Source organism: Falco rusticolus, chromosome 10 (assembly GCF_015220075.1).
Source record: "Falco rusticolus isolate bFalRus1 chromosome 10, bFalRus1.pri, whole genome shotgun sequence".
Lineage (NCBI taxonomy): Eukaryota > Metazoa > Chordata > Aves > Falconiformes > Falconidae > Falco > Falco rusticolus.
This window is the reverse complement of record NC_051196.1, coordinates 24,667,837-24,693,011: the sequence shown is the minus strand read 5'-3', so window position 1 is coordinate 24,693,011 and position 25,175 is coordinate 24,667,837. Positions and strand designations below refer to the sequence as shown.

Sequence of the window (25,175 nt, the reverse complement as noted above, 5' to 3'; positions counted from 1 at the left end):
GGACCCACCCCACCCCGCGGGGCGCACCCCTCCCCCGGCGGCGGGAAGCTGAGGGGAACCGGCCGCCCCGCCCCCGAGCAGCCCCTGAAACCGACAGACCATTCCAAAACAAAGACTTTGGTTACAAAACATGTACCAAAACAGGTTTTATTTCACAGCATCTGAATTTTACAAGTTCATGGTGGAAAAAAAAAACCCACAATAAAACCGAACAGGCTACAACTCACGCTTTTAAATAATGGAGTAAGACAAAACCAAAACTGTATTGTTTACATAAAAATGTACAGCCTCTTATCAAGAGAGTTGTCCGTGCTGAGCCATCCCAGCAGCATCGCTACGCGGCACACAGCGCTAGGCCGCTTGGCCTGAACCAGCCTTTCCCTGCAGAGCAAGAGGAGCTGGACTGTGAGGAAACGTAAAGCCAGCAGATCCGCGTATTATTTTGGGTCCCACTTTCAGTTTATTAATGGATAATGTAATAATAGTCCTTTGCCACATGGTGGCAGCTTTTAGGTGAAAAGATAAGTATTCCCATACAGGACTGCGGGCTACACTCCGGAAACTGAAAAATCAACATATACACACACATGAGTTACCATATCTCTGCAGAAGGACTTTCTGCACAGATACCACAGCGGAGACACTGATGTACAAGCCACAGACTACACCTCTGGATGGCCCTGGCCCCACACTCTACCAGAGATGATGGTGCAACATTGGCTCCACCGCGTTGTTTTTGGCCTGCACACCCAGCTTCTAAGCTCAAGAACACTGCATGTTCCCAAGCCAACATCTAGAGTAACCTTTAGACAACATTCAGCATTCTGTAATTTAATGCTCCTTATCTTAATTTGTTCTTTTGAAAAACAAAACAAAAGCTTGCCCTTTGTGATGTGAAACCATAGATTCTGGGAACATAACTACAGCCCAAATGCCCACTGCAACCAAACTTCCACTGAATAGAGACTGCAAAGTGCTGCAAACCAAGGTATGGGTTTGGTTGTGTTTTGTTTTTTTTCCTTAGACTGTGAGAACAGGAAGTTAATTTTCTTACTTATATAAAGAGAGAAAACTCTTTATACACTAAAAAAAGAAGTTCCCAGCCATATTCTGATTTCATTCATACCAACCGGAGTGTTTTGCTAGTTCTGGAGATACCACACAAGCAATTTCTTTGCTCAGTTCTGCCTCTGTCCCCTCCCCTAATGACTGCAGGAAGTGGTGGCCCACTTCAATTGTCTTCACAACGGGTTGCTAATTTGAAGGCTCATTATAGACTAGATGTTTAGTACATCACTACTTCTTGCATGCAAGGACAGTTATATTCAGTAGAAAGTTTAACTAGTAGGCAGTTTTTCTTAAACCTTTTGGAAGATAACTGGCAAGCTTGTTTAATTTATTAGCTACAATCTCACTTATGGAGACTGGAAAGTCCTTCTGTGTTAGAGATAAATCACAAGCATATTAAATTTTACACAAATACCTTGAACCTACATACAGCTGAACACAGTTACAAAAGATTTGATAGTCACTGTAATTATTACATATGAAAAATACATTTTGAGCCCTACTTAAAGAGGAAGGGGCTCCAGTAAAGTTTGCTGCAATTCTAATGAAGCCAAATTAGCTTCAGACAAAACACAGCTGAAAAGCAAAGATTCAGCTTTGGTTTTGGCTACGACCAACATTTAATACAAGGAACAGAAATTTACATTACTTTACATATTAGATAGCAAGTCCGTTACCTCAGTACGAGACCTAGTATTTAATTTAGGCGTCAAACAAATCACAAATTTCTCAGTCGTAACAGCCAAGCATCAGTTTTGTCCCTTGCAAATGGACACAGTTACTTGTATCATAATATTGCTTCAGAAAATAAACCCAAGAACCAATATCACAGAAGGTCCCACATATAATCGAGAGTTCATTCCCAACTTGGATATTAAAAAGAATAAATAAATAAATGAAGGAATAACCAATGGTCAGAGAAGATATTTAACCTCTGCATAAGCATTAGAGTGCTGCTGGGCACCAGCCGTTAAGTGGCTGTTCAGATGTGCCAGTTTTTATGAGGACCATCACAGTGATGCAATGCTTGGAAGAACAGAGTAAAAAGAAGTAGCATTTTAAATATTGAGCATGCTTCATGTCATTGGCTTGGTTTGACAGCAGTAACTCTACTGGCATAAGTATTTGCTCAAAGCACATAAGACCATATCTAATGCAGTCATACTGAAAAGGTGCTTATTTCAGACTACAGAACAGTGAAACAAACGAAAAGTCGTAAATTATACATTTGACAGCAAATTGCTCTTAGTCAAGCGCTCATCTTCCACTGAGGAGTGAACTAGGATGGCAATCACTTTGCTGCAGCTACCTTGTTCAACATGTGGTACTTCATGACAGATTTTCAAACAATCTTTCCTATTTAAAGAAAAAGTATATTCTTAAGGTATTAATAGTTAACTAAATTGGAACAGAGTAATTTCAATACTTACCAATCTATAGTATAGCAGAGAATAGATGCCCTGTGTGTCATTAGTGCAGATATACTGGAATTGTTTTCCTTATATGCAAGGCCAATGCAGGTAAAGAACAGATGGCTATACAAATTCAGGATTTCCCACTAAATAACATAACTAACTTAAAAAGCACTGGTACCAGACCAGCCAGTTTTAGGCACACCTTTAAAAAAATAAAGTATGCATTTCATGAATGTAAAAATGTGAGTAGATTCTTAGAAACATCTGAATTTTATGGTGCACTGGAATGCAAGTGATGCTTCCTTTAGTTTCAAGGAATAAAATAAAGGCTTTAAAAAAACAAACAATAAAACCCAATAACAATACCATAGTATTCTTCATCGGGAAGAACAGTTTTAGTAAAACCAAATAGATAAATAAGGAATAATAAGCAGCCATGACAGCTGACTGGTGAATATTTGTGCTTTACATGTCCAAAAGAAAACAAAGTTCAACAACTCTTCTCAGACCGTCCCCCAGACTTGGCATATGCGTCCATAATGCACACCTCAACAGTTTAGTAACACACCACAGACTTCAAAACTAGCTGTAGCCATGGCAGGATGCACACAGCGGCACAGAAAGGCCAGTGGCAAGTTCACTTGCAGTGTTCAGTGATGCGGTCCCCAGCGCCACTGCCTGTCAGCTGGGACATAGCTTTGGTTAAGACTGCTGTGTGAGCCGTCTGTAATGAGGTAAAACTTGGTTTTCAGGAAGATAGAGAGCCAGTTCCAAAGCTACAAGGACGGTGAATTCAAAACCAATGAGATCTCTTCTGTTGAATCTGAATCTCTCTTCTAGTTTCTATGATAGTGATAAAAAATTAAAAAAAAGAAGGACAAGGGGAGAAGCAATCAGTTAATCCACAAGATACCAATGCACTGCTAGATTAAGTTATCATAAAACAGAAGGCAGCGGTGTGTGGCCTGAGCAGTACCTACAGAATCAAAAAGTGTTGCCACGGAGCAGACAAGTAAACCGGCTTATCAGCCCAGCTGTGACACCCACACAAGTTACATGTGTGTGTCTAAGAAACAGTAAGTGGAAAAACAACCTCACTGTAGAATCAGTAGGACATTAGACTGCATCAGTCAGGTAGTTTTAATGATATTTAAAAAAAAAAAATATCAATCCCGAGAGCCCTTGATACATAAAACTGAAAGAGCTGCTCTTAAATGCAGGCATGCACTGTTGAAAATCTTGGCTTTAGTCTTTGTCTTGTTCTTTGAGCTAGAGAGGAGGTTTTGACGACACTGAAACAAGTTTCATAGTACTTACATCTATAAGGTGTTTGACTTCATGTTTCCTGAGATCACTGCTGATCTTGGCTGCAAGCAGAACGCAAGCACCAGCACACAGTTTGCGGTTCTGTTTGTTAAGTTTGCCTTGGAGAACGAGCTTCTCAAAGTAAACATATGCCATGGAGACAGTTACTGGCTCCAGATTGCACTCTTCACTCAGGTTCCGCATCTCTCGCTTTAAACTGGGAATGGGGGGAAAAAAACCACAAAGACATCTTCTCAAACACAATGGCTTTAATGAAGTGCTCTAGAAACACTACAGCATGGGAACTCAGAAGAGCATATGGGCAAGAATCCTAGCTGGAAAGCTATGGTAACTATTATCCTAGAGTGAAGTCCAGCTGGCAGCAAGCTGAAGCTGATGCTCAAACTGATTTAACCTGGCTGAAAACATCTACTGTGGAAGCACAGTTCTCATCTGCCCATACACACAGGAGCTTAGCTGCCTCCCTGACACACAGGCTATCGCTGTGTGATTCCTTCTGGGCTCCCAAACTGGTTTGTGATTCACATCATAAGACTGAACCACCCTGACCTACAGAACACCACACCAAAGCTGTGCGGACCACAGCAGCTGCTGCACAGAGACCTGTCTACTACACACCTTGTGGAAGAATCAGGTCTGAGGGGAAGGCAGACTGGTTTACACACTTCCCACAGCAGCCAGCCCGTCACTTCAGCATTAAGGCAGATTTTATGGTGGATGCTACCTCTCATGGCTGCCATCCATGCTACACCTGCAAGAAGATCTCTGCACAAACACACTGCTTGGGACAGTTACAAAGAGGAGTATGCAGGACACTGGCAGAACACAGACCCTGCCTGAGCCAGCCTTCCACTTGGAGCCGAGTTACACATAACCCTGGTGATTCAGCAGAACTGTGTTTAAGCCGGCTATTTCAGAGGGCCTTAACTGCGTTAGCTCAAGTGTAATACCAGTAAGATTACAGCTCTCTGAAGGTACAACTGATCTGAAGACGTCTCACTGATGAACAGCCAGATGCATTTTCTGGAAGACTAGGAATTCTGTATGGCATAGTCCTGCCTTCAAAAAGGACTCCCCAGACCTAACACTCTTCTTTATCCCAGAATCTTGTCAGAATCCATGGCCATCAGTGAGCCTGGTAATTGAAAGGTGAAAATAGCCAGAGGGTCTAAAAAGACAATCCAGTTAGAGTGGGACTATGCTACACTACTGCCAGACAATCAGGTTACAAGTATTTGTTTCAAGGCTAATGCTGCTTCTGTTAATTGACTATTAAGTCAGTACACCCCAGCTGGTGAAATTAAACCCTTTTAAGGTGGAACTATGAAAACCAACTGTTACCCCTTCCCAGCATCCTAAACATTCCTGTACAGGGCTGTCATCCTACAGTCAGCTCAACTGGCAAAAGAGATTAGTGTTTAATCATATATACTATTAATAGATCTACTATTTGCTCCGTACAAGTAGAAGATAAAGGCAGCCTTGTAGAGCATAGATGTTCTCATTATTCAGTGCTTGTTTCTTACCTCCTAATTTTGCTCAATGTCAACTTGATATGAGGAAACTTCTCTCTAAAGGTTTCATTCATATCCTTTTTAAGGTCTGAGGGCTTCACATATTCTATGACTGTAGTCTGAAATACAAGAGGCAAAATTTATCATTTCTCTGTAAACAGTACTGATGGCCAAACAAGTCTTCCAAAGACACTAATGCAAAGGCAAGCCTGAGTTTTATTATTCACAATTTAACATTTCTGTAATGTCCTAAGCAACAGATCATGATGAATCTCAACTACAAAGTCTTAAAAGAACAGTCAGCAAACTGTTACAAGCAGCAAATGGCAACATGGAGATGCATGTCAGGTTGGTCCTTGACAAGCTGAGTGTACAAACCCAACTGTTCGTACTTTTCCTAATCGATTCTCAAAAAGCCACAACCTTTTCTTCCTAGAGGAAGATTTCTTCCTCAATGAAGTTCTTTATAGGAAAATCTTAAAGACACTCACTCATTCTGTTCAGGTATGCTAGTCACTCACCATGTAAGAGGCAAAGATGAGAACACGTTTATGTTTTCCACAGGGCCACTGAGGATCATCCAGAAGATTTGGATCATACTCTGCAGCTTCCCCAGCTTCACTTCCTGAGGGAAGGAGGAAAGCACTTTTGGCCACAAGATACAGAGCTTTAAATGGCCTGTTTGCTCTTTAAAAAAGCTTTCAAACAGCCAACATCAGGAGTGTTGGGAGATCCCAGAGCAGCTATGCTCACATGTGTGCATTTCATAAATGCACCAGTCAGGTATTAGAATGATTGGGGAAAAAAAAAAACCAAACACAAACAAACCAGCAACACAGAAGCTCTTTCTGCAGCATGTGCCTGAAGCACCACTTTAGTGCAAACTAAGTTTGTCATCCACAAATATGCACAGAAAACAACCGCACAAGACAATTCTTTTGCCTATACTCTAACAGGCAGAAGAGTTGTCAGGTTTGCTCTTTAACACAAGAGAAGGGATTCTTGTCACAAACTCTTCGGCTTATGCATTGTTACTGTGCTAGAAGGCAAGGAGGCCCACCTGCAACCACGTATACCAGATGTTTCTTGTTGAATAATATAAAACTTCATATTTCCAGGCAGAAGCTTTGCACTCTTTGAATTGCATGAACAGAACAAGGCCAGATATATGGAGGATCTAAGGAATGTGTGTCAGTCTCAGTCCTAAGGCTCATCATTATACTTCATTAACAAGCCTTATTTACTAGGCTGTGCTAAAACCAGTCTCCTTCCAGATGCAGCGCATCACCATTCACTTCACCATTCGCAATTATTTCAAAGAAATATATTCCTTTTATGCTTTTCTGCCAGGCACACAAGCGATGGCAAAGCTGGCGGTTGTCCTTACCGATGTCTGTTCCTGCTGGTATTGTTTTTGCTGTCACAGGTTTATATCTTGATCCAGGAAGACTCCGTGAAGCACTAGCTCGACAGGAGGGAACAGCACTATAGCTGTCAGCTTTGCGAACAACTAGGGCATTGGTCGGATACAGGAATTTTGCATAGGACACAACCTTGAAGGAGACAAAGTTGTAGCAGTTACAGGGGAAAATTTACTGAAGAGCTTATTTCCAAACATCTAGCATTTTCCAACTCAGAGTCCCCTGGAGTTTGTATTTGGGAGTGGGGACCTTGAAATGGTGAGACAGGAAGAAAGGGTGAAGTTGGATGAGGAATGCCTTGTTTCCACAACAACAGTGTAGAAGCACTGTAGAAGATTTGGTGGGATGGTGAAGAGGAGGGGAGAATCACATCAATAAAATTCTGGCAGTATATAAACTAGGGTATAAATTTTGCCCATATTTCTATCAAAACATCACTCATGTTGTCTGAGACACCAGAGTGAAATAAATTCTCCAGGAACAGAGGCAGAAGCGATCAGTGGCTTCAACTACTTCCTCAGAAGAGAATTGTCACCAGCCAAATGTTTCAAACTGAGCAGTTAAACTTCCACCACTCTGAGAAGTCTCAGCTCTCACTTTATGGATGGCAAAGCACGGCATAAATTAAGTGATTTGCCCGAGCATGAGATGGTTCTGGGGTGAAAGTAGCCAGCTTACCCACCTGCTGTCACCGGCTTTGGTCAGTAGTATTACAAATGCTCACTGGCATTACAAATCGAGAAACAAACAACCCCGCCAAAAAAAACCCAAACCACCAAAAAACCCTAAAACACAACACCCAACCAAAAACACAAAAGGAGAAAGTATTTCCTTACCTTGCCATCAGCACCCAGCTCTACTCCTTCCAGGCCAAGCACCATCTCAGTGGAGACTGAAACTCCCCCAGAAGGATGTCGCTGCTTCTGTCCTTCCATTTTTAGATCACTAAATGCAGATAAGAAAGTGTGCTAGTATAAAATGTGACAAGCCCAGCTTCCAGGTAAACACCACGTCCCTCCATTAGCTACAGCCAACACCACCAGATCAGAGTTGTCCTGTGTGGGAACAGGGCAATCCCTCAAGACAACGTTGATTTTTAACTACTCTCTTAATGTCAAAATGCTCATTAACCAAACAGATATAATCTCACTTTAACTCAAATCTGTTCCAATACACCTATCAAAAGTAAACTTTAACATGGTCTTTCTGCATAAAACCACACCATTCCTAACATACTACTCCCTAAACATTTAACAGCAAACATGTTTTATATTACTGGTTTTCCAGGATTAGAAACTTGCCTTTCAATTGGAATTTTCCAACTTCTGTGCACACAAGCTCAAATTAAAAATTAAGGCGGCTGGCAGAACTCTGCCTCAGTGATGGCAGCATGCAGCTTTGTCACCTCTATATTCCAATGCAAAAAAGCAGCTTTCACATGAAGAATCGTATTGCCATCTTAGAAGCAGAACGACACAGTGCTCAGAAAACTTAAATAGCTCTAGTGACCTTGCTGCTTTTCTATTAAATGAGAGAATATTTTCCCATCACCTATTTTTATGGCAAGTGTATTTGCATACAATACAATTCCCACCACTAAACATCCGTTTCCTGTGGCCATAAGTTATGTACAGGACAGAAGTGACAACACAATTGTTTTGCCAGAGTAGATTAGAATAAAATTAGTATTTTCCATGGTACATTTGTAGATCACAGACCTTCACAGAATCAACTTAGACTCCACAAGGGGCTGAGCAAAGATGCAGGGAAATCCAGTTAGCAGGTTTTGGTTTTTGTAAGTGGTCATATTGAGAGTTCTAGACAAAAGCGTAGTACAAACACTAAAAAGCAGTTTCAATCAGTCTAAACTGTTTCTGTTCTTCTTAGATTGCAAACAGTGACATTCATGGCTTAGAGTAGAAAACCAGAAAAGCATCTTAGACTTCAGGTTTAACTTCACTATAAAGCCTTGAAGGTTTCCAAGTAAAGGCAGCAGCATCCTTCCCTGATGCTCTGTGTGCTTTTTTGCCGACACTAGAAGTTTGGTGCACCGAAGACTGTTGATTTCTGACCACTTTAGGAGTAAAGGGAGTTCTACACAGTAACAAATCACATCATTTATTCAGAGTTGTTTTCAGGGATTTCACAGGACTGGAGTGCTTTAAAATGTGAATAAACCCCTGCAAAGTCTATCTTTCTCCTATTCTTCTCCTGGAGTTTGAATAAACACTTTGACATTGTGGCAATGTTTGATTTTACTGCTCTGATAGCAGATTCTTGTCCTTGCACATAAATGGTATGTTTTAATAAGTTCACCTGCTTTAGAACAGGAGACTTACACCAACCATAGTAACTTAAAAAGATCTTTTGCAAACAACAAACCAGACATTTCACAAAGCACTTAAGGATGTCTCACCTGATCCGTAAACTCTCCCCGTAAGGTAGGATAGAAAAAGCCACACACAGTGTTCGTTTAGCACAGATTAACACTATCCTGTAAGGAGATGGGAAAAGATCAGGATACAAATTACAATTCAGAAGTTACAAAGCAGCTTTTTATGGAACAGGAACACAGACTCTTTGTATATTGCTCTGCAAATCACAGATACTGCTACCGATTTTGTGTTTTCAGGAAGGAGCACAAAAGCAAAGGTCTCATTATGACCTGTAGGTCTTTAGGACCAAGCTCTATAGCAAAACCCAGCACCCAGTAACTGCCATCACCTTGGGAGCTCCTCAAAGGCAATCCTAGTCTTTAAAAATAGATAGCTATATTTATGTAATTTTTACATAAGCTTTGTGAAAAGACATAGATTGTGTTTTACATTTAGATGAAGTCTCACACCTCTACTAATAATAAACATGAAGGCAGCCTCCCCCTTCTCTTCTGCTCAGAGCCAAGAATTTGGCTAAGCCAAGCCATTCTCCTTAAATCCTCCTCAGCTCTGACCTCTCTGCGTGCTAGAGACAAGGAGGGCGTCAGAAGAGAATGACTGAACCTCCTCACAGTAGGATGGCAGAACTATCAGAATATTGCTGCAGATGTAGCAGATGTGAGCACCTACCTCCTTTGACAGAAGTATGCATAAAACTAACCAGACCCCAAGGACATCGCCTTATTCTCACTGATATTAAGAGGCTAATTGCATCGAACTGGAGTCTGCTTCTGAGCACCCCCTATTTCACCCCAGTACAGGGGGCACCTTGTCCTCCAGAAGTTACCTGCTGTTCTTGGTGTCATACTGCCTCATGTTCTTGATGAAGTGCATCTTCTTCAAACTTTTGTGTCTTGGAGACCCAGATATATGCTTGGTTCTGCAATTAAAAAAAACAAACAAAAACACAAACCAAAACCTGTTAAGTGCTCTGAAAAGAAGTCATGCCAGTTGTATGATCAGATGGCAGCACTAGCATGCAGGACCCCAGATATTGGCGTGGAAGAGGGTGGAGGGAGGAGAGGACTGCATGCAACGAGTTGAGGTTAATGCTGCTTTTGAAAAAAGTACCTTCGTACACTGGCATATTCCACTATGTCTTCTAAAAAGTCTAGAGAGCAGCGCTGGGAGATAAAACGCCTTCTGTAAAATGTACAACACCACGAAGAGTGAACAATATTAGTTCATGGCCTCCGAGTTTATGAACTGCAACAGATCTATGAGTTCTTAGGACAAATAGCAGGGTTTTTTGATTATTTTTTTTTGTGGAAGGTTGCTTAATTAAGCATTTGAAGTTCCTAAAAAGGCCAAGAACTTGTCTCCCCCTCTAGGGCCCTCGAAATACACATTTACACCAACTTATTAACAAAAGCATTCACTATCTTCAACACATAAGAACACCTGCCTATAAGTTAAACACCTAAAAAGCTTCCAAATACTCCTTTAAAATCTTACAAGAGGTATCATCAAGACAAAGGAATAAGTAATTTTATGTCAGTCTATGGACAGATATGGTATATCTGTATGATGACTGAACATCTGTGTGTATGCTCGATCCAGAACACAGTTGTCTCCAGCTATGACAGCAGCTCAATAAAATTGACAGATCTCTCCAGAAAACAATAGAGAGGGTTATTAGAGGAAGCAAAGAGTATTCGGTACCCATGTGAAATCCTAGAATGGAAGATGCAAGGAGAATAATAGTAGGAATCATGTGAGCCTAGTGTAACAGTAATAGGATATTACATTTAAGCAAAAAATAATAGACCTTGCCAAAGCAAGACACATTACTATTGTCAAAGTCTTTCTTTGTTGGTAGAGATTTACAAACGAATTGTGAAACTATGACTGCAATTTCCATAGGAACAATGCGCTCTGATTCAACTGCCACCAGCAAAACACTGACACCACAACTATCAGATTCCGTATTTTCTGCTTTTGTTTAAGCATACATTGTGCTACATTTTTAGCACAAGCCACATGCATTCAAGTCCAAGGTTTTCTTCCAAAGCAACATAGTAACTCAACTAATGGACAATGCTGCCATGAAAGTCAATGTGGAAGCAGCATACCAGAGGAAAGCTGCATGCCTCTGGCTTGATGGGATCTGCTTTTGGAAAAAATTCAAGAGTTTAAACTGCATCAGAGCCCTGGCATCCATCAGCAAACTGCTCGGGCTCTCATGCCTGGAAGTAAACATCCAACACCAAAGCAAAAGCATGGAACTTTGGGTGGCTGCAAAGGGTGGGGCAAGGCCAAGAAAAAATGGGATTTATTAATTGTTACCAGCTATGGCAGGGTTTTTACACAGCAAAGCTTGTAGCTTCAGGTGATTCAAGTTAAAGATCAAAATAAGATACTTGGGATTAAGACTGGTCTTGAAGTTCAGCACTTCAAGATTCTGAAACAGCTGGGCAATCTGCTAATCCCACCGACTCTGCCGGTTCTCCTCTCCAGCCTGAGCAGGGTAAGAAACCAAACCACACTAGTTGCTACAGAAGAGATACACCAGAGTTCCACACACAAAATCTGCCTGCTTTTTCTTAAACCCAGTGTTTAGAAATGCAAACTGCTGAGTGACAAACCAGGTGCTTTCACCTCTCTTCTGCCGCCTTGCAAGTTATTTCTTCTCTTCCGAGCTACTTGGAGCTACTGCCTGAGCTGCCTGCCAAGAACTGTGCCAGCCAGACGTAGCAGTTCCCCTCCGCACGGCACATTGCCCTTACAGGCAGCATCGTCAACGCCCAGGACTTGCTAGAAAATTACAGATTTCCACAACAAGCAGATTATCAGCAACAGGAGCATCTGCCTCTGTTGTGTCAAGCTATACCAGGAACACGCTTCAGAAAAGATGGTGTTCTGGTTATTTTTCCACATATATTGACATAACTGTTACTTAAAATGGCTGATCTGCAGGCAAGCCTCTGCAATAAGGTCTATGAAGTTACTCCTGTAGCTGTACATACCAATGATTATCTAGAGGTTTTGCACAACGACGCTTCAATCTTAAATATTCCTGACACCCGGTTAGTTCCTCATTCCTCACTACAAGTTCACGAGAAACAAGTAAACATTTTCTCTGTATTCTCAAGTATGTAAAGAGAACAAGTATCAAACTAATGAATGTTCTTCTTCCCGAAGTCTGGTTACAATCTCCTTAATGAAATATAATTAGTGCCCTTTCTCTGTGAAATTGTAATAATTTATACTCCCACATGAAACTTTATTTTTTCCGCTAGAAGGAAATTGTCTTCAGATTCTTAGCAGTGCTTTTCTGGCATTCTTAAAAGAAAAAAAGAGACCACAATTCAAACAGATAGGAGGATGAAAAATTAGTCTCCCGTTCTGAAAACACAAGAGGGGTAAATCCTCCCACTGGACTAACACCTTCGGTATTGCTAGAGACTGCCTCCCACAAATCAACTGCTATTAAGGGTGCTACTGGAGAACATTCCTGGCACAGCTTCAACACCCTTCACCAGCATTTCAGTTTTAAATTTTATTTTTTTTTCTTTTCAACGAGAACTGCACAGGAACATTTAACGCTTTCATATACACATGGTTCTTTTGTCTATTCTAGCATCCAACCTGTAATAAAAAACCCTTTGTAAAATAAAACCCTTCGTGAAACGTGGAGCTGAATCTCAAACCTCCATGAACACAGGTGTTCCCTGCAGGATCATCAGGATGTGGGACACCCCCAGTCTTCCTCCCCTCCTGGGGGAAACCTAGCTGGATGCAGACAGAAAGACACCACGTGTGGGGAGCAACGGGAAAACAGGCACTGGTACAAAGAAACCACATAAGAGAACTGTAAGAGAACACTGGTGTAAGTAACTGGACAGATTGGGAGAGACACAGTTAGACCCTCACTAGTAATGCCACGGTGCTGTGGATGCAACTGCCTGCAGCATCAAGGCAGTGTCTCCGTGGTGAAGAGCCACCCAGAGCATTACACCTTCTGGACACCACCGCCTTTTCTCAGTAACGGGAACACAAGCGACAAACACCCGAACCGGCTGCTCTACGTACGTATCTGGAAGCAACAACCTGCTGCTGCGAAGGGAAGATCCTGCCCCTTGACTCAAAACCACAATGACTCATCCCCACTCTGCCAACAGGAAACTTCATTTTTAGCTATGCTTGTAAATATTTTCGGTCCTCAAGTGAAGCTGTCACCTTGGAGGAATCCCAGTTGCTAAGCAAGATGCTACCCCTCAAATCTCAAAACAGGGTGTACGTAAAAAGGTCTCACTAACCCAGTCAGAGTGCCTGCAACAGCTTGTAGGCTCAAGCCAACTTTTTACAGCATTACTACTACTAACATACAGAACTTTATTAGGTAGTGCAGTACTTGGGAGTATGCTACAAGATTTAACACTGAGCAGTCTCCACTTATTTTTTATATACATATAAATATACATATATTCACACACTCACTTGCTTTAGTTTGAGCGCAGCCAATCCATGCTTCAACAACAGGCTACACAGCATTGCTCCAGCGGCTGCTAGCTCTGGTGAAAAAATGCCAAGTCACATATCCTGTGCTAATCAGCTTCACTGAGGATAACACCTCTTGCTCCTGCTCTGATCCACTGGAATGCAAAGGATTTTAAGTAGTTTACACACAACATTTGTTTCCAAATGCAGCCTAAATACTAAACCAGAGTACCAACATCTGTAAGCGCACTGCAAGGTACCTTACACACACCCTTACGGACATGCTACCTGACAATAAGAAATGAGAGTATCCAATATTAAAATGTTAATGAGTTCTATGGAGCAGGATGTAATTTCACCAGTATCCTAACAAAAGTTCAAACATGCCTGTGTGCCACCACCAGCCATTTCCTTGACAAGCTACAGAGCAGGTTTGCCTGCTTTATGTCCTTGGCCGGGAGCTCACTTTTGGGCGCTTCCCCCCCCCCATTTCAGGAGCCAATAAAGCAGGACCCTCCCCAAACTTAAACATTTAAAACAGCAACTGTGTTTACACAACCAGCACCTCTGAGGGGACCCAGCAAGAGAGAAAACCACGCAGCACATGCTCAGAGATAAGGGGCTATCAAACAGAAGAATTCTGGATTACGCCTTGGCTTGTTATCTCCACGAGCACACATGGACACACACAATCCAACACCGCTGCCGAATCCCCAATGAGCTAAACATGCACTTAAAGGCCCACAGAAAAATCTTGTATTTAGATAAAAACGCAACAAATTACGTTCAGAGCTGCATTTTGACTCCCACCTGGGAAGCAGCAGCCAGCACACACATTTATCCTTTCTGACGGCCCTCCCACTGAGGAAACCCAGCTCCTGAGCACATCCAGCTACAGAGCTGTCCTCTGCGGTCCTGCCACTGTCCCTCCGAGTGCTGGCAGAGAAACCCTCTGCAGAGGGTGAACAGGCAGGCAGCACGTGGGATCCCCAGCCCCGAGGTTGACACAGCTCTTAAGTGTTCCCAGCAAAACAGGACACAGCCAAGAGCAGTCTATGTATAGCACTGGTAATCCCTACATGTCCCGTCTTAGGAATTGAAAGGAAAAAGCTGGTTAAGTCACAGCTCCAGATTAAAGAGCAGCAACCTTTCCAATGGCTGGCCAGGAGGATTTTCCACCTTCCCACCTGCAGACACCCAAGGGGACAGGGGTAAAGCTTCAGGATGCTGCTGTAGTTGGAAGTGTCCAAGGTAACCATTCTTTAGTAGACATTATAGTTGAACAAGTTGAATGCAAAAGAGGTACTACTGCTGTAATATCAGGCATGGCTTCAGGCACAGGCAAGCCTCTTCCACACCTGCTCCTGAGCCGCTGTGTCCCCTAAGGGACAGTGGGGCAGCCCTCTGGGCACCCGTGCCCCTGCTCAGCACTCCCAGGCTCGGAAACAAACAGCCCTCATGAATCTTATTTTAACCCCTAATATTGGGCCTTGCAGCAGACAATGATCTTACTTAAGCTGCTGCGTGCAGCTGCCATTTGGCCATTTTGAAGTTTGTTTTGTCCTTTTGGTTCCTGCATTTCTGCCACTGCAGGTGAACAGACCAGCTGGTCTCGCTCCTTCCTGAAGGGTTAAATCAGACATTACTGGTATTCTCCCCTCATCCCAATTAACCCCCACCTCTCACAGGGACAGGTTTGCACCGAGCCAGTCACACAGTCACAGTGCAGTCAGCATTCAGCTGCTTCCACCAACACAGCACCTTGAGTTCACCTTCTGCTGTGACTTCTTATCCTCAGCACTTCCAGGACCACCAAGCCCGGCAACACGAGCGTTCAAAGATGCTACAAAAGCCAGGCAGGAACAGGACTTGAGGCCTCCTCCAGCCAAAGGGACCGGCAGGGCAAATTTGTTGCAAATGGAGTTGCATCCATGCATCACCCTTCTGCTGGGGGAAGGATGCTGCCACGCAGCCACCCAGGCACACAGCCCCAGGCACTGGGCTAAAATTAGTGGCAAGGCTTCTATCCTCTGCTGCTCTTTAGCCACCCGTACTGCCAATAGATGGGAGGAATGGGGGCGGGCAAGGATTTTTAATTACTGTTTAAAATTAGGGGCTAATAGAATCTGGTTTCCTATTTCTCACTTGAAAGAGTTTTATTTTAATATGGATGTCCCTTTGTAAGGTTCTTCACAGATCTCAGTATCATCACAGCTGTCAAGGGACCAAGTTATTAATATAACAAGGACAAAAAAAACATTTATTGGTTTTTGGAAGCACTAGCTTAGTAACAACTGTCAAAGGCAATTTACAAAAGAAATCCAGATCTCAAATACTGTTTTTGATAGGAAGGCATACCTGTCAGATTTGTTTTATCAAGACATACCTTAAAGATTAAGCTGCATCATTTTCCTTCCTTACAGGCAAGCCAACCACCAGATATGAACTGTGTCTTTGGTTTGACTAGGTAAAATACTGGCACCAAGGGATTAAGAAAACCAGTTCCAGTTTTTAATCTGACTTTTTCACAACTGCCATTACTTACGCAGCTCAGGAGGCATTCCCCGTTTTCAGGCTTGCATTCCAGAGTGTACAAGCGTGAGCATCACTGCCCTCATGTCAGTGCCCCCTGCCTTACCACCCTCAGCGCTTACATTAATGAGTTTCCTACTCACAAGCAGATTGAGTACAGCTCACCAGCAGCAACAAGTTTTCAGTAAAGCCAAAAGTAGTCAGAGACCACGTATCTAATGCATCACTATCAAAACCACATATTTGGCAAAACAAATTACTTTAATGAAGACTATGCCACGATGTGCCCAGCACCATTTTCACGGCTAAACAGTTTCAGCTCTGATGTTCAGTGAGAGGCAGCAGCAGAGAAGACACCCTGCAGAGCCGCCAGGAATCATACACCCAAGCACTCCTTTGCAAAATCAGCTACTCACTGTTTTATGGCACCACAAACGTGCATTTTGGACTGCAGACCACTGCCCCAGGAGCTTGTTCTGACATTTATTTAACTATCAGACTGCCAGACAATAAACACAAGCCTCACAGTCAGGCTAATTTAAGTTATCCCTCCAGTAATCTTCATTTTAAAGAGTAAACCCAACATGAGCTTGCAAAGTACAATTATGCTTCAGAGCAGGTCCCTCTGAAACCTCAGGACAAGGGAGAGGGTCCAATTCCTTCACCTTTCTGTTCTTATTGAGGGTTTGTTTGCAAAGCTGACAGGGCACCAGGGGCTCTCCTGCGGGTCCCAAATGCCAGGAGAAAACCCCGCACTCCTCAAACACCAGCAAAGCCACGCTCAAGGGAAAGAATGCGTCACGCAGCCCACGGGACAGGCGAGAAGGAACAGAAACGAAGTGTAATTTGAACGGAGGTGGAGGCAGAGTAAGCGGGAAGCTCACTAAGCCTGGAGAGTTTTAAATACAAACAAGGGAAGTTAAGATACTCTTCACAGCGGCTGCTACTTCACTGCTGATTCACTACCACATATGATTAAGAGCTAATGCTACTAGGAAACAAGCTTTGTGTTCGCCGCATTTCATAAATCACATCATTTTGATGCTAAGGGTGTTTAGACAATCCAAGGATAAAACAGTGCCTTCCAGTAAGCGCCATGAAAGCCATCTGCTGCACCAGAACCACCAAACCAGATTAAGGTTTGCTGTGCCCAGAGCCCATTTCTGAACTCCACTCCTAAAATCCCTGCTGCTTCTCACAAAGCAAACTGGACGTGCTGGCCAGGACCAACCAGTAACTGTATTCCTCCGTACTTCTACCAGTTTCTGGAGGTGTTCCTAGCTCACCAACCTCTGTGCTCTGCTCACTAAGCACTGAACTGCTGACCAAAACAGGCAAGTGAAATGTAAATTGTGTCCTTCATGACACTGTGGGCATTATGCTAAAAATATTCAGGCACCTCCCTGAGAGACGATGCTGTCATTTCATCATGTGCCTTGTGAAAGTAAAAGCCTTCAGCACAATAAAACTCTCAAGTAGGGGGAAAAAAAAAAAAAAAAAAAAAGAAGCTTTTAACTGGGAAGGAGAAGAAAATTCAAAACAGGTGACTGGAAGAAACCCAGTCAAAGAAAATTTAGAGAGGTCTCCCAGTGTTTTTATGGGCACTTGGCTCTTCCCACTGCACCATCAGTCATCCCCTCCAACCCACAATCAAGAAGTTGTAGCCTCACACCAGGGCAAAATTCTATGCTTGAATTGCAGCAGCCACAACAGAGCAAGTGTAAATGTGCCCATGCTGTCGAGCAAGAGGCTTTGACCGGCAGCAGTTCAGCCCATGCTGTGGCTGGCTAGCAAACAAAACGGCTACCCAGCTCTGAGGCAGGCTGCAGGCAACGCTGAGCTTGGGTACCCCTGGCACAAAAGGAGCATTCCCTGGGGAAGGTGGCTGCACAGGGTCAGGGTGTCCAGAGCTCCCTTGGGAAGGGCTGCCGGGATCAGGGTCAGCTGGCAGCCAGCTTTTTGTTTCGAAGACTCAGTAGGTCTTGTGAATCAGGGGCTCCCTCATTAAACGCTTTGCTTGCACTTATGAGACCAGTTTAAGGTTCTTCATTTAACACTTTTTTCCAGAGATTAAACTGTACTTAATTTACAGTAAGTTATATACACAACAGCTATAAACCAATGGTTTGAAGTTTAAAGCTCTGCATTTGAAGAGCCAGCATGACACAGCATCGTGGCTTAACCCCAGCGGCAGCTCAGCACCACGCAGCGCTCACTCCCCCCAGTGAGATGGAGGAGAGACTTGGAAGGGTAAGAGCGAGAAAAACTTGTGGGTTGAGATAAAGACAGCTGAATAGCTAAAGCAAAAGCAGTGCACAAGCAAAGCAAAACAAGGAATTCATTCACCACTTCCCACGGGCAGGCAGGTGCTCAGCCATCCCCAGGGCAGCAGGGCCCCAGCGCGCTTGGTGGTTACTTGGGAAGACAAACGCCATCGCTCCAAATGTCCCTGCCTTCCTCCTCCTTCCCGCAGTTTATATACTGAGCATGACGTCCCATGGTATGGAATATCCCTTTGGACAGTTCAGGTCAGCTGTCCCAGCTATGTCCCCTCCCAATTTCTTGTGCCCCTCCAGCCCTCTCGCTGGCAGGGCCTGAGAAACTGCAAAGCCCTTGACTTAATATAATCATTATGTAGCAACAACTAAAACATCAGTGTGTTATCAACATTATTCTCACACCAAATCCGAAATACAGCCTTGTACCAGCTACAGGAAAGAAAATTAACTCTGTCCCAGCTGAAATCAGGACACAGAACAGCTTTAGCTGAGCACCCTCCATCTGCAGTCACCTGCTTTATCAACCATACCTCGTGTTCGTCAAAGAATCCAAATTTCATTACGCTTGTGCGCACATCAAACTGTGCATTTTAAAACTCGAACTACAGAGCCAGAAGACTTCAGAGCAATCTTCAAAAGAAGGCTCAAAAGCATCTTCAAGCCCACTCAGCCTGACAGCCTCACAGCTTGAACTGGTTGACAGATGGAAAAAAAGGAGGAACACAGGACAGCTGAAGTCAAGTCTTCCAGATTCCCAAGATTTAATATAATGAAAAAACATATACTGCAGGAAAAAAAAATTAAGATAATATTGTGAAAGTCACTTCCCCTCCCCTCCACCTTTCCCCTGTTCCAAAGCAATCAAACTACACCCACACCCAGAGCAGAAGAGCTCATCTGTAGTTCAGGACTGTTCTTTAAAACAAAAAGCAGAGGTCCTTCCCTCCCTGCCTCATCCCACAGTTGATAGTAAATGGCAAAAAACTAAGAACCACCACTAGCAACTCTCCTGAACCGGTTTAGTCGCTGTGCTGAGAGCACACAGCAGCCCCGATGAAGAAGCTTCATCCACAGCCAGGCTAGGTGGCCGTCAGCCGGCTGGCAAAGCAGATACAAGTTTGAACAGCCCACATCTTCGCAATTATCAAGGATTTCAGGACTAAGCGAAGTCATGTTAAGGAGCACCAGCAACCTAAACACATCCTTTTCACTGACACCCACAGCACCCAGCTGCTGCTCAGCATGAGCTCTGGGAGCTCCGAGTGCTCAGACTGAGGAGGAGGCACTTGCTCACCAACTGAGATCTGGGGGAAGGCAAGGAGGAGAGAGGAGCTAATTATTTTAGACTGTGAATCAAAGAAACAACATATTAAGTCAGTACAGCAAGATCCTGCAGTCTTCAGAGTCAAGGGTTACATTTGAAAATAATGGTTCAATAAAGCTTGCATTATTTTTTCTAACTCGAAGCTTGTAAAGCAAATCTCACAAGTAAAATATTAGAAAAGAGCCATGAATGCTGTACTGCTGTGTAAGGTTCTGGCAGCACATTCAAGTCCACAGCGGAGGAGCGCCGGGATAAGGAAGCTCCAGCTGTAACACTCCTACAGGACTTGCTTACTGGAGGTCTAAAAGGGGGCCCCACCAACTCCTCCCCGAAGTTAAGCCATCCAGCTTTTTACATATAATTTGGTACCACATTCCCCTCTCAACTGATGATACCACATTCCCCTCTCAACTGATGACTTGCTGACTTGAAGTAAGACACATTCTAACCACCCTCATGCTGGCAGGAAGGAAAACGAAAGGTGGCAACAGCGCTTCCAGAGCATCCCATTTTCCATAGCATCTCAGACGCCGCTGCCAGGGCTCCTGCGCCATTCCTTTGAAAAGCTACACAATCTGTCCACAGATAAAATCAGCTGTGAGTACAGTTTCTGTACAGACTACTCCTGCCTGAGAGCAAAGTTACTTTAAAAGCCTCTGGACTCTTTTAAATCAAAAAGTCAAATAATCTCAGTGTTAGAAGTGTCTAGGATTGCCTGACCCTGACCCATTCACAGGATACAAGTACCTGGATTTTCTAATCTCCGAGTTTCCTGCCAGGCGCCCAATTTACTGCTTCTGATTAATATACCTGGCTGGGAAGGTTAGATAACAAATACTACAGGCAGCTATCAATTATAAGCATTTAATATTGGACACATGCAATTCACCTGCAGTTGCAAAGATGAGAGAAAGCTGCCGAAACAAACTGTGCTTGCCAAGGAGGAAACTGCAGCCTTAATCTTTCAGTTGATTTTTTAATAAAGTTCAGGTTTAGCACATGTTCATTTTCAGCCCCAAGCAGCACACCCCAGTCTGCTGCTCACCCCTGAAAGGTCAAAGCTTGCCAGCCCTGACAGATCTTGCCGCTTCCTGAAAAGCACCATGAGTGCTCAGGTTATTACAAATAAGGCTCAAAATCAAAACTAAGACTTTTAAGCATTATATTTCATACATCTTAACAAAATCTGTTTATTAGCAGAGTTGGTGGTTTGGGGTTTTTTTGGGTTTTTTTCCATCATAAGCATAAAAGCCTGACTAAGTATTTCTGCCCTTCCAGCCAAAGAACTAATTTGATCACACCTATGGCAACAATCCAGCATCCAATTAACACTTTAAAGTAGAGTTGGTCCGAAGGGCTGCTGTTATCAACTGCTGTTTGAACTCCCACCTTTAAATTTACCTAAATTAGCTCAGTCATTTCTGATTCATCAGCAACCGCGAACATTCAGTTCGGCTCCCTGACCGCTAAACACCAAGGACATTAAAGCATCAGTTGCAAATAATTAAATTTCTGTATTTATTCTTAGGCCCAGAAAAAATGCAGCAAGTAGATGGCAAAACCAGCTGCTTTACATTAAATTAGACCGAACCCTCAGAAGCAAAACAAACACGGACATTCAGGGTTGCTGTTCCCGTTCTTCATGCTTTCATAACCTGGCTATTTTCAGGGCCCTCTGTTATCTGTGTTTCCCCAGAAAGCTCTGCCAGTTTCAGACCCAGCTGCAGAAATTCATTTAAAAAAAAAAGTATCTGTGAATGCTGATTTGTTTGCTGTTTGCTGCATCCTGCCACTGCTTTCTGTGAGGCTTGTTCTTTGAAAGAACAAAAGAACAGAGAAAGATGGAAAAGGAGAAGGCAGGAGGGATGGCAAGCAGATTAAGCAAGCTAGTATAACACAGCATTGTAATTTAGGATCCTGTAAACAGAAGATTCCTTAGAAAAACAAAAGTGGAAGGTTAAAGTCATTAAGTTTATCATGCTCAGCAGGCAGCACAATGAAACCAAGCATCCAGACTGAACGGTGCCTCCGAGGGAGCGTGCGCTGCTTAAGTTTCCATCCTAAAGGACCTGACAGCTACCGAGCAACTCCAGCAAACTCCACATTCCATCAGCTGACCCGGTCACTCATTCCTAGGGCTGTACTGAAGACCTGCTAATAAATCACCAGCTTTAGCAGAGGTGCCGCCACAACCTGCCCTGAGCTACGCTGGTCTCATCAGCTTCTTGCAACTTCTCAATCAAGTCAAACAAGATCAAGTTTTGTAATAAAACTCTGCCCAGTGAAACTGCCAGTTGTAGATAAAGTGATCTCCAAGGATGGGGCAAGCCCCAGCGCGATGAAACCCCCAGGCACGGCACAGGACCGCAGCGGCACTGGTCAGCGAACATGGACAAAGCCGATCTGGAGACCCTTCAGCCTGTGCTCCTGGTGCATTTCGGGGAGGCTCCACCAAGGGCAACTCAAAGCAGCTCTCGACAGTGACTAAAAAAGGACTCCGAGGAGAGCAGCTGCCTTAAGTGGGCACCAAAGATTAGATGTCCAGGGTCGTGGTGCAGATTCCACCGCCTCCTTTCCTCTGCTGGCTTCACAAGCCTGTATATTTGTATGATGCACGCAGTTATGCTACCCAGGGTAGCAACATAACTCTATGGCAAAACAATATACAGATTCCAGAGTCCCATTAAAAGGAAACCTATGTTGTCATTGTTCGTTCATTTCTGAACCTTACCTTGCCAACAGCTCACCTAACACAGAAGGGGAAGCAGCACAACCACCGCTGTCCTGCGGGAAAAAAAAGAGTCCCTGAATCACTCCTCATGTATTTGTAACAAGAGGATGCTCTGTCTGAGCAAACCATGGAACTATCCAGCGAAAATACAAAGTGCTCCAGGTCCCTCACTCTGAAAGTAACAGGTGAAATTAATTCCAGAAGGATGGTCCATCTCACCCCCTCCTGTGCCCAGCATGACTGGAAGGAGATACGTGGGCCCTAACACCCCCAGAGCCAGCGCTAAACTGTCCTTCTGACAAAAGACATGTGTCTCCACGTAAAGATGCGGATCTTCGGCCCGATAGTTTCAGTGGATGTTCTCCACTCACTCTTTTCTTCTTTAAAGGCAAAAAATAGATGAACTCTCACTCCAGATCACCCTCGTAAGTAGTACACAAAATGATTAACGCAACACAATCACCCTTTCAGCCATTTCTTCCAAGCTGAAAAAAATCACAGCCTTTTTGTTGTTACTCAGACAGAAGCCCTTTCATTCCCTCGATTACCTCCTCGCATTTTCCTCTACCTTTTATTTGTGATTTATCATTCTTTCCAGGTGGATTGATTAGAATTACTGTAGTGGAACATAACCATCTAAAATCAGATGCCAAGGAAGGAGGCAGAAAGGACATCTAATGAGAAGATCCTAGGAATATTTTCTTAGTGTCCTATCAACTTGGCATGTGAAAAGGAAGGATCAAATAATTTATGCAAACTCAGCCTGGAGCTCGGTACGCACAGACACACCGAACAGCACACCCACAAAGGTAACTCTGTGTGTAAAGCTCTTGATGCAAAACCTGCCCTCAAGAGCTTTACCTACAACATGAAAGTAATGAAATGAAATTGCACAGCAAATAGTGTGCTGGCTTTTGTGGCCCGGAGCGGTGGGAAGGAGTTGTGCCACAGCCGCACTCCAGGCTCCCCTGCTTGACAGTGGCGTATGACAGCGTGATCTCTGCTCACCGGGCACCCAGCTAGCATGCCAGGCTTCAACTTCTCCAAGAAGCAAGGAAAGAAAGGTCTTTTCCATTTCAAGAAGAAAAGCAACGGGTGGTAAATGACAGTTCCAAGTTTTTTTCCTTCTTGGAAAAAAACCCAGAAAGGATGACATACAAGAGACTCCCACACTTACAAACTGCTACTGCTCTTTACATTTCCTGATTTAAATCTTCCAGAGGGTATGGGACACCTCCATCGCAGGATACACACTGCAAGGGAACACCCAGCAAGTGCGTTAGCAAAGCTCCCCAGCTTTCAAGCCCAGACAACATCTCTATTTCAGCTGGCTAACAAAGCTCTGGAAGCCGCTATAAAGACCACGGAGACTTCAAGCCTTTGATACTGCCCTGCCTACCTGCGGGCTCCCAGGGCCAGCTCACTTTACAAAGCTGTTTATGCAAGAAACGGCCTGAAAAGCATTCCTCAGAGCTCGGATCCTCAGGATGCGAGCAAGAGCCCGCCTTCCAGCCGCCTAGAAAAACCAACGCTGTCAGGGCCGATGGCACGGCTGCGGCACCGCCGCGGTGAAGGGCAGCGCATCCTCCCCGGGGCCGGCTCCAAGCGCCCGGCGCGGGGCAGAGCCCGACCCAGCAAGGGCTCCGCGGCTGTTCTGGAAGCAGCAAACGGCGCTAGCGAGAAGCGGGAGGCAGGGTGCAGGGTCCCGCAGCCCCGGCGAGCGCCCAGCTCCGCACCACCCCGGCACTCTCGCACGCCGGGGCGCGCCGCGCATCCCCGGGGCCGAGCCGCACACTCCCGAGCGGGCAGCGCTGCCCGGCCGCGCCCCCGCCGGGGCTGCCCCGGGGTAGGGACCCCCCCCGGGGCCGGCGGCAGCACGGCCCCTGCCCCCTCCCACGACCGCTCGCCCCGGGGGGAGGCCGCTTCCCATGCTCCGCTCCCCCCTCCCCCCCCCGGAGCGGCCGGCCGGGAGCCCTGGGAAAGTCGGGCTCTTCCCAAGGCCCGCGGGGGGTCCCGCCGCTTCCCACGCCCCGCGGGGTCAGGGCGGCCCGGCGGGCGGGCGGGCGGGCGGGCGGGGGGGGGGGCGGGCCCGGCGCGCCCCGTCCCCTCACTCACCTCTGCCGCTGCGCCTCCAGCGCGAAGCCGCCGCCCGCCGCGCTCTGCGTGGGGCTGAGCAGCCCCGGGGCGCCCGGCTTGGCGGCCGCCAGCATCCCCGGCAGGGCGGGCGGCGCGGGGGGCGGCGGGCAGAGCGGGCCGCCCAGCAGCAGCTGCGGCAAGAAGATGCCCCCGCGGGGGGGGTCCGCCTCCCCCTTGGCTCCGGCGGCGGCGGCCAGCGGGGACGCGCCGGGCGGCAGCGGGGCGGGCGGCGGCTGGAAGGCGGGCGGCGGGGACAGCAGCAGCGAGGGGGCTCCGGCCGGCTCCGCCGCCGCCGCTTCCTCCCCCTCGCCCGGGCCGGCGGGCGGCGGCGGCTTCTCGGTGGGCGGGCAAGGCGGGCGGCCGTCCAGGGAGATGTTGTTGAGGAAGAAGAGGGCGGCCTGCCGCCGCCGGGAGTCCCCCCGCTTCCGCGGCGGCGGCTGCTCGCGGGGAGGCGGGGAGCCGCACGCCGTGGCTGCAGCCATTCTCCGAATGAGCCGCGGCCGCCCGGGCGGGGCCGCTGGGAGCGCAGCGCGGCCGGGAGCCCGCGCGCTCAT

General features: G+C 45.5%; 1 protein-coding gene across 2 annotated transcripts; it reads right to left on the bottom strand.

The window, feature by feature from the left end:
* Positions 1–116: 116 nt before the first annotated feature.
* On the bottom strand, positions 117–25,175 carry CABLES2 (Cdk5 and Abl enzyme substrate 2). 2 transcript variants are annotated; one of them, XM_037402292.1, is made up of 10 exons: positions 24,601–25,175; positions 10,251–10,322; positions 9,967–10,059; positions 9,161–9,238; positions 7,581–7,689; positions 6,711–6,876; positions 5,845–5,948; positions 5,336–5,442; positions 3,801–4,005; positions 117–3,326 (listed from the first exon to the last, which is right to left on the bottom strand). In XM_037402292.1, exons 1-10 carry the CDS (start codon positions 25,173–25,175, stop codon positions 3,186–3,188), a joined length of 1,650 nt encoding a protein of 549 aa, XP_037258189.1. In that variant the 3' UTR covers positions 117–3,185. The 2 variants fall into 2 exon arrangements, with proteins under 2 accessions (XP_037258189.1, XP_037258188.1); XM_037402291.1 differs by lacking the exon at positions 10,251–10,322.

Excerpts from the sequence above, each read along its gene's own strand:
- CABLES2 (XM_037402292.1), bottom strand. The coding sequence starts at position 25,175 with ATGAGCGCGCGGGCTCCCGGCCGCGCTGCGCTCCCAGCGGCCCCGCCC. Across the intron at positions 10,060-10,250 it reads GAATATGCCAGTGTACGAAG|AACCAAGCATATATCTGGGT; the intron begins GTACTTTTTTCA and ends TTTTAATTGCAG. Across the intron at positions 3,327-3,800 it reads AAGTCAAACACCTTATAGAT|AAACTAGAAGAGAGATTCAG; the intron begins GTAAGTACTATG and ends TCACTATCATAG.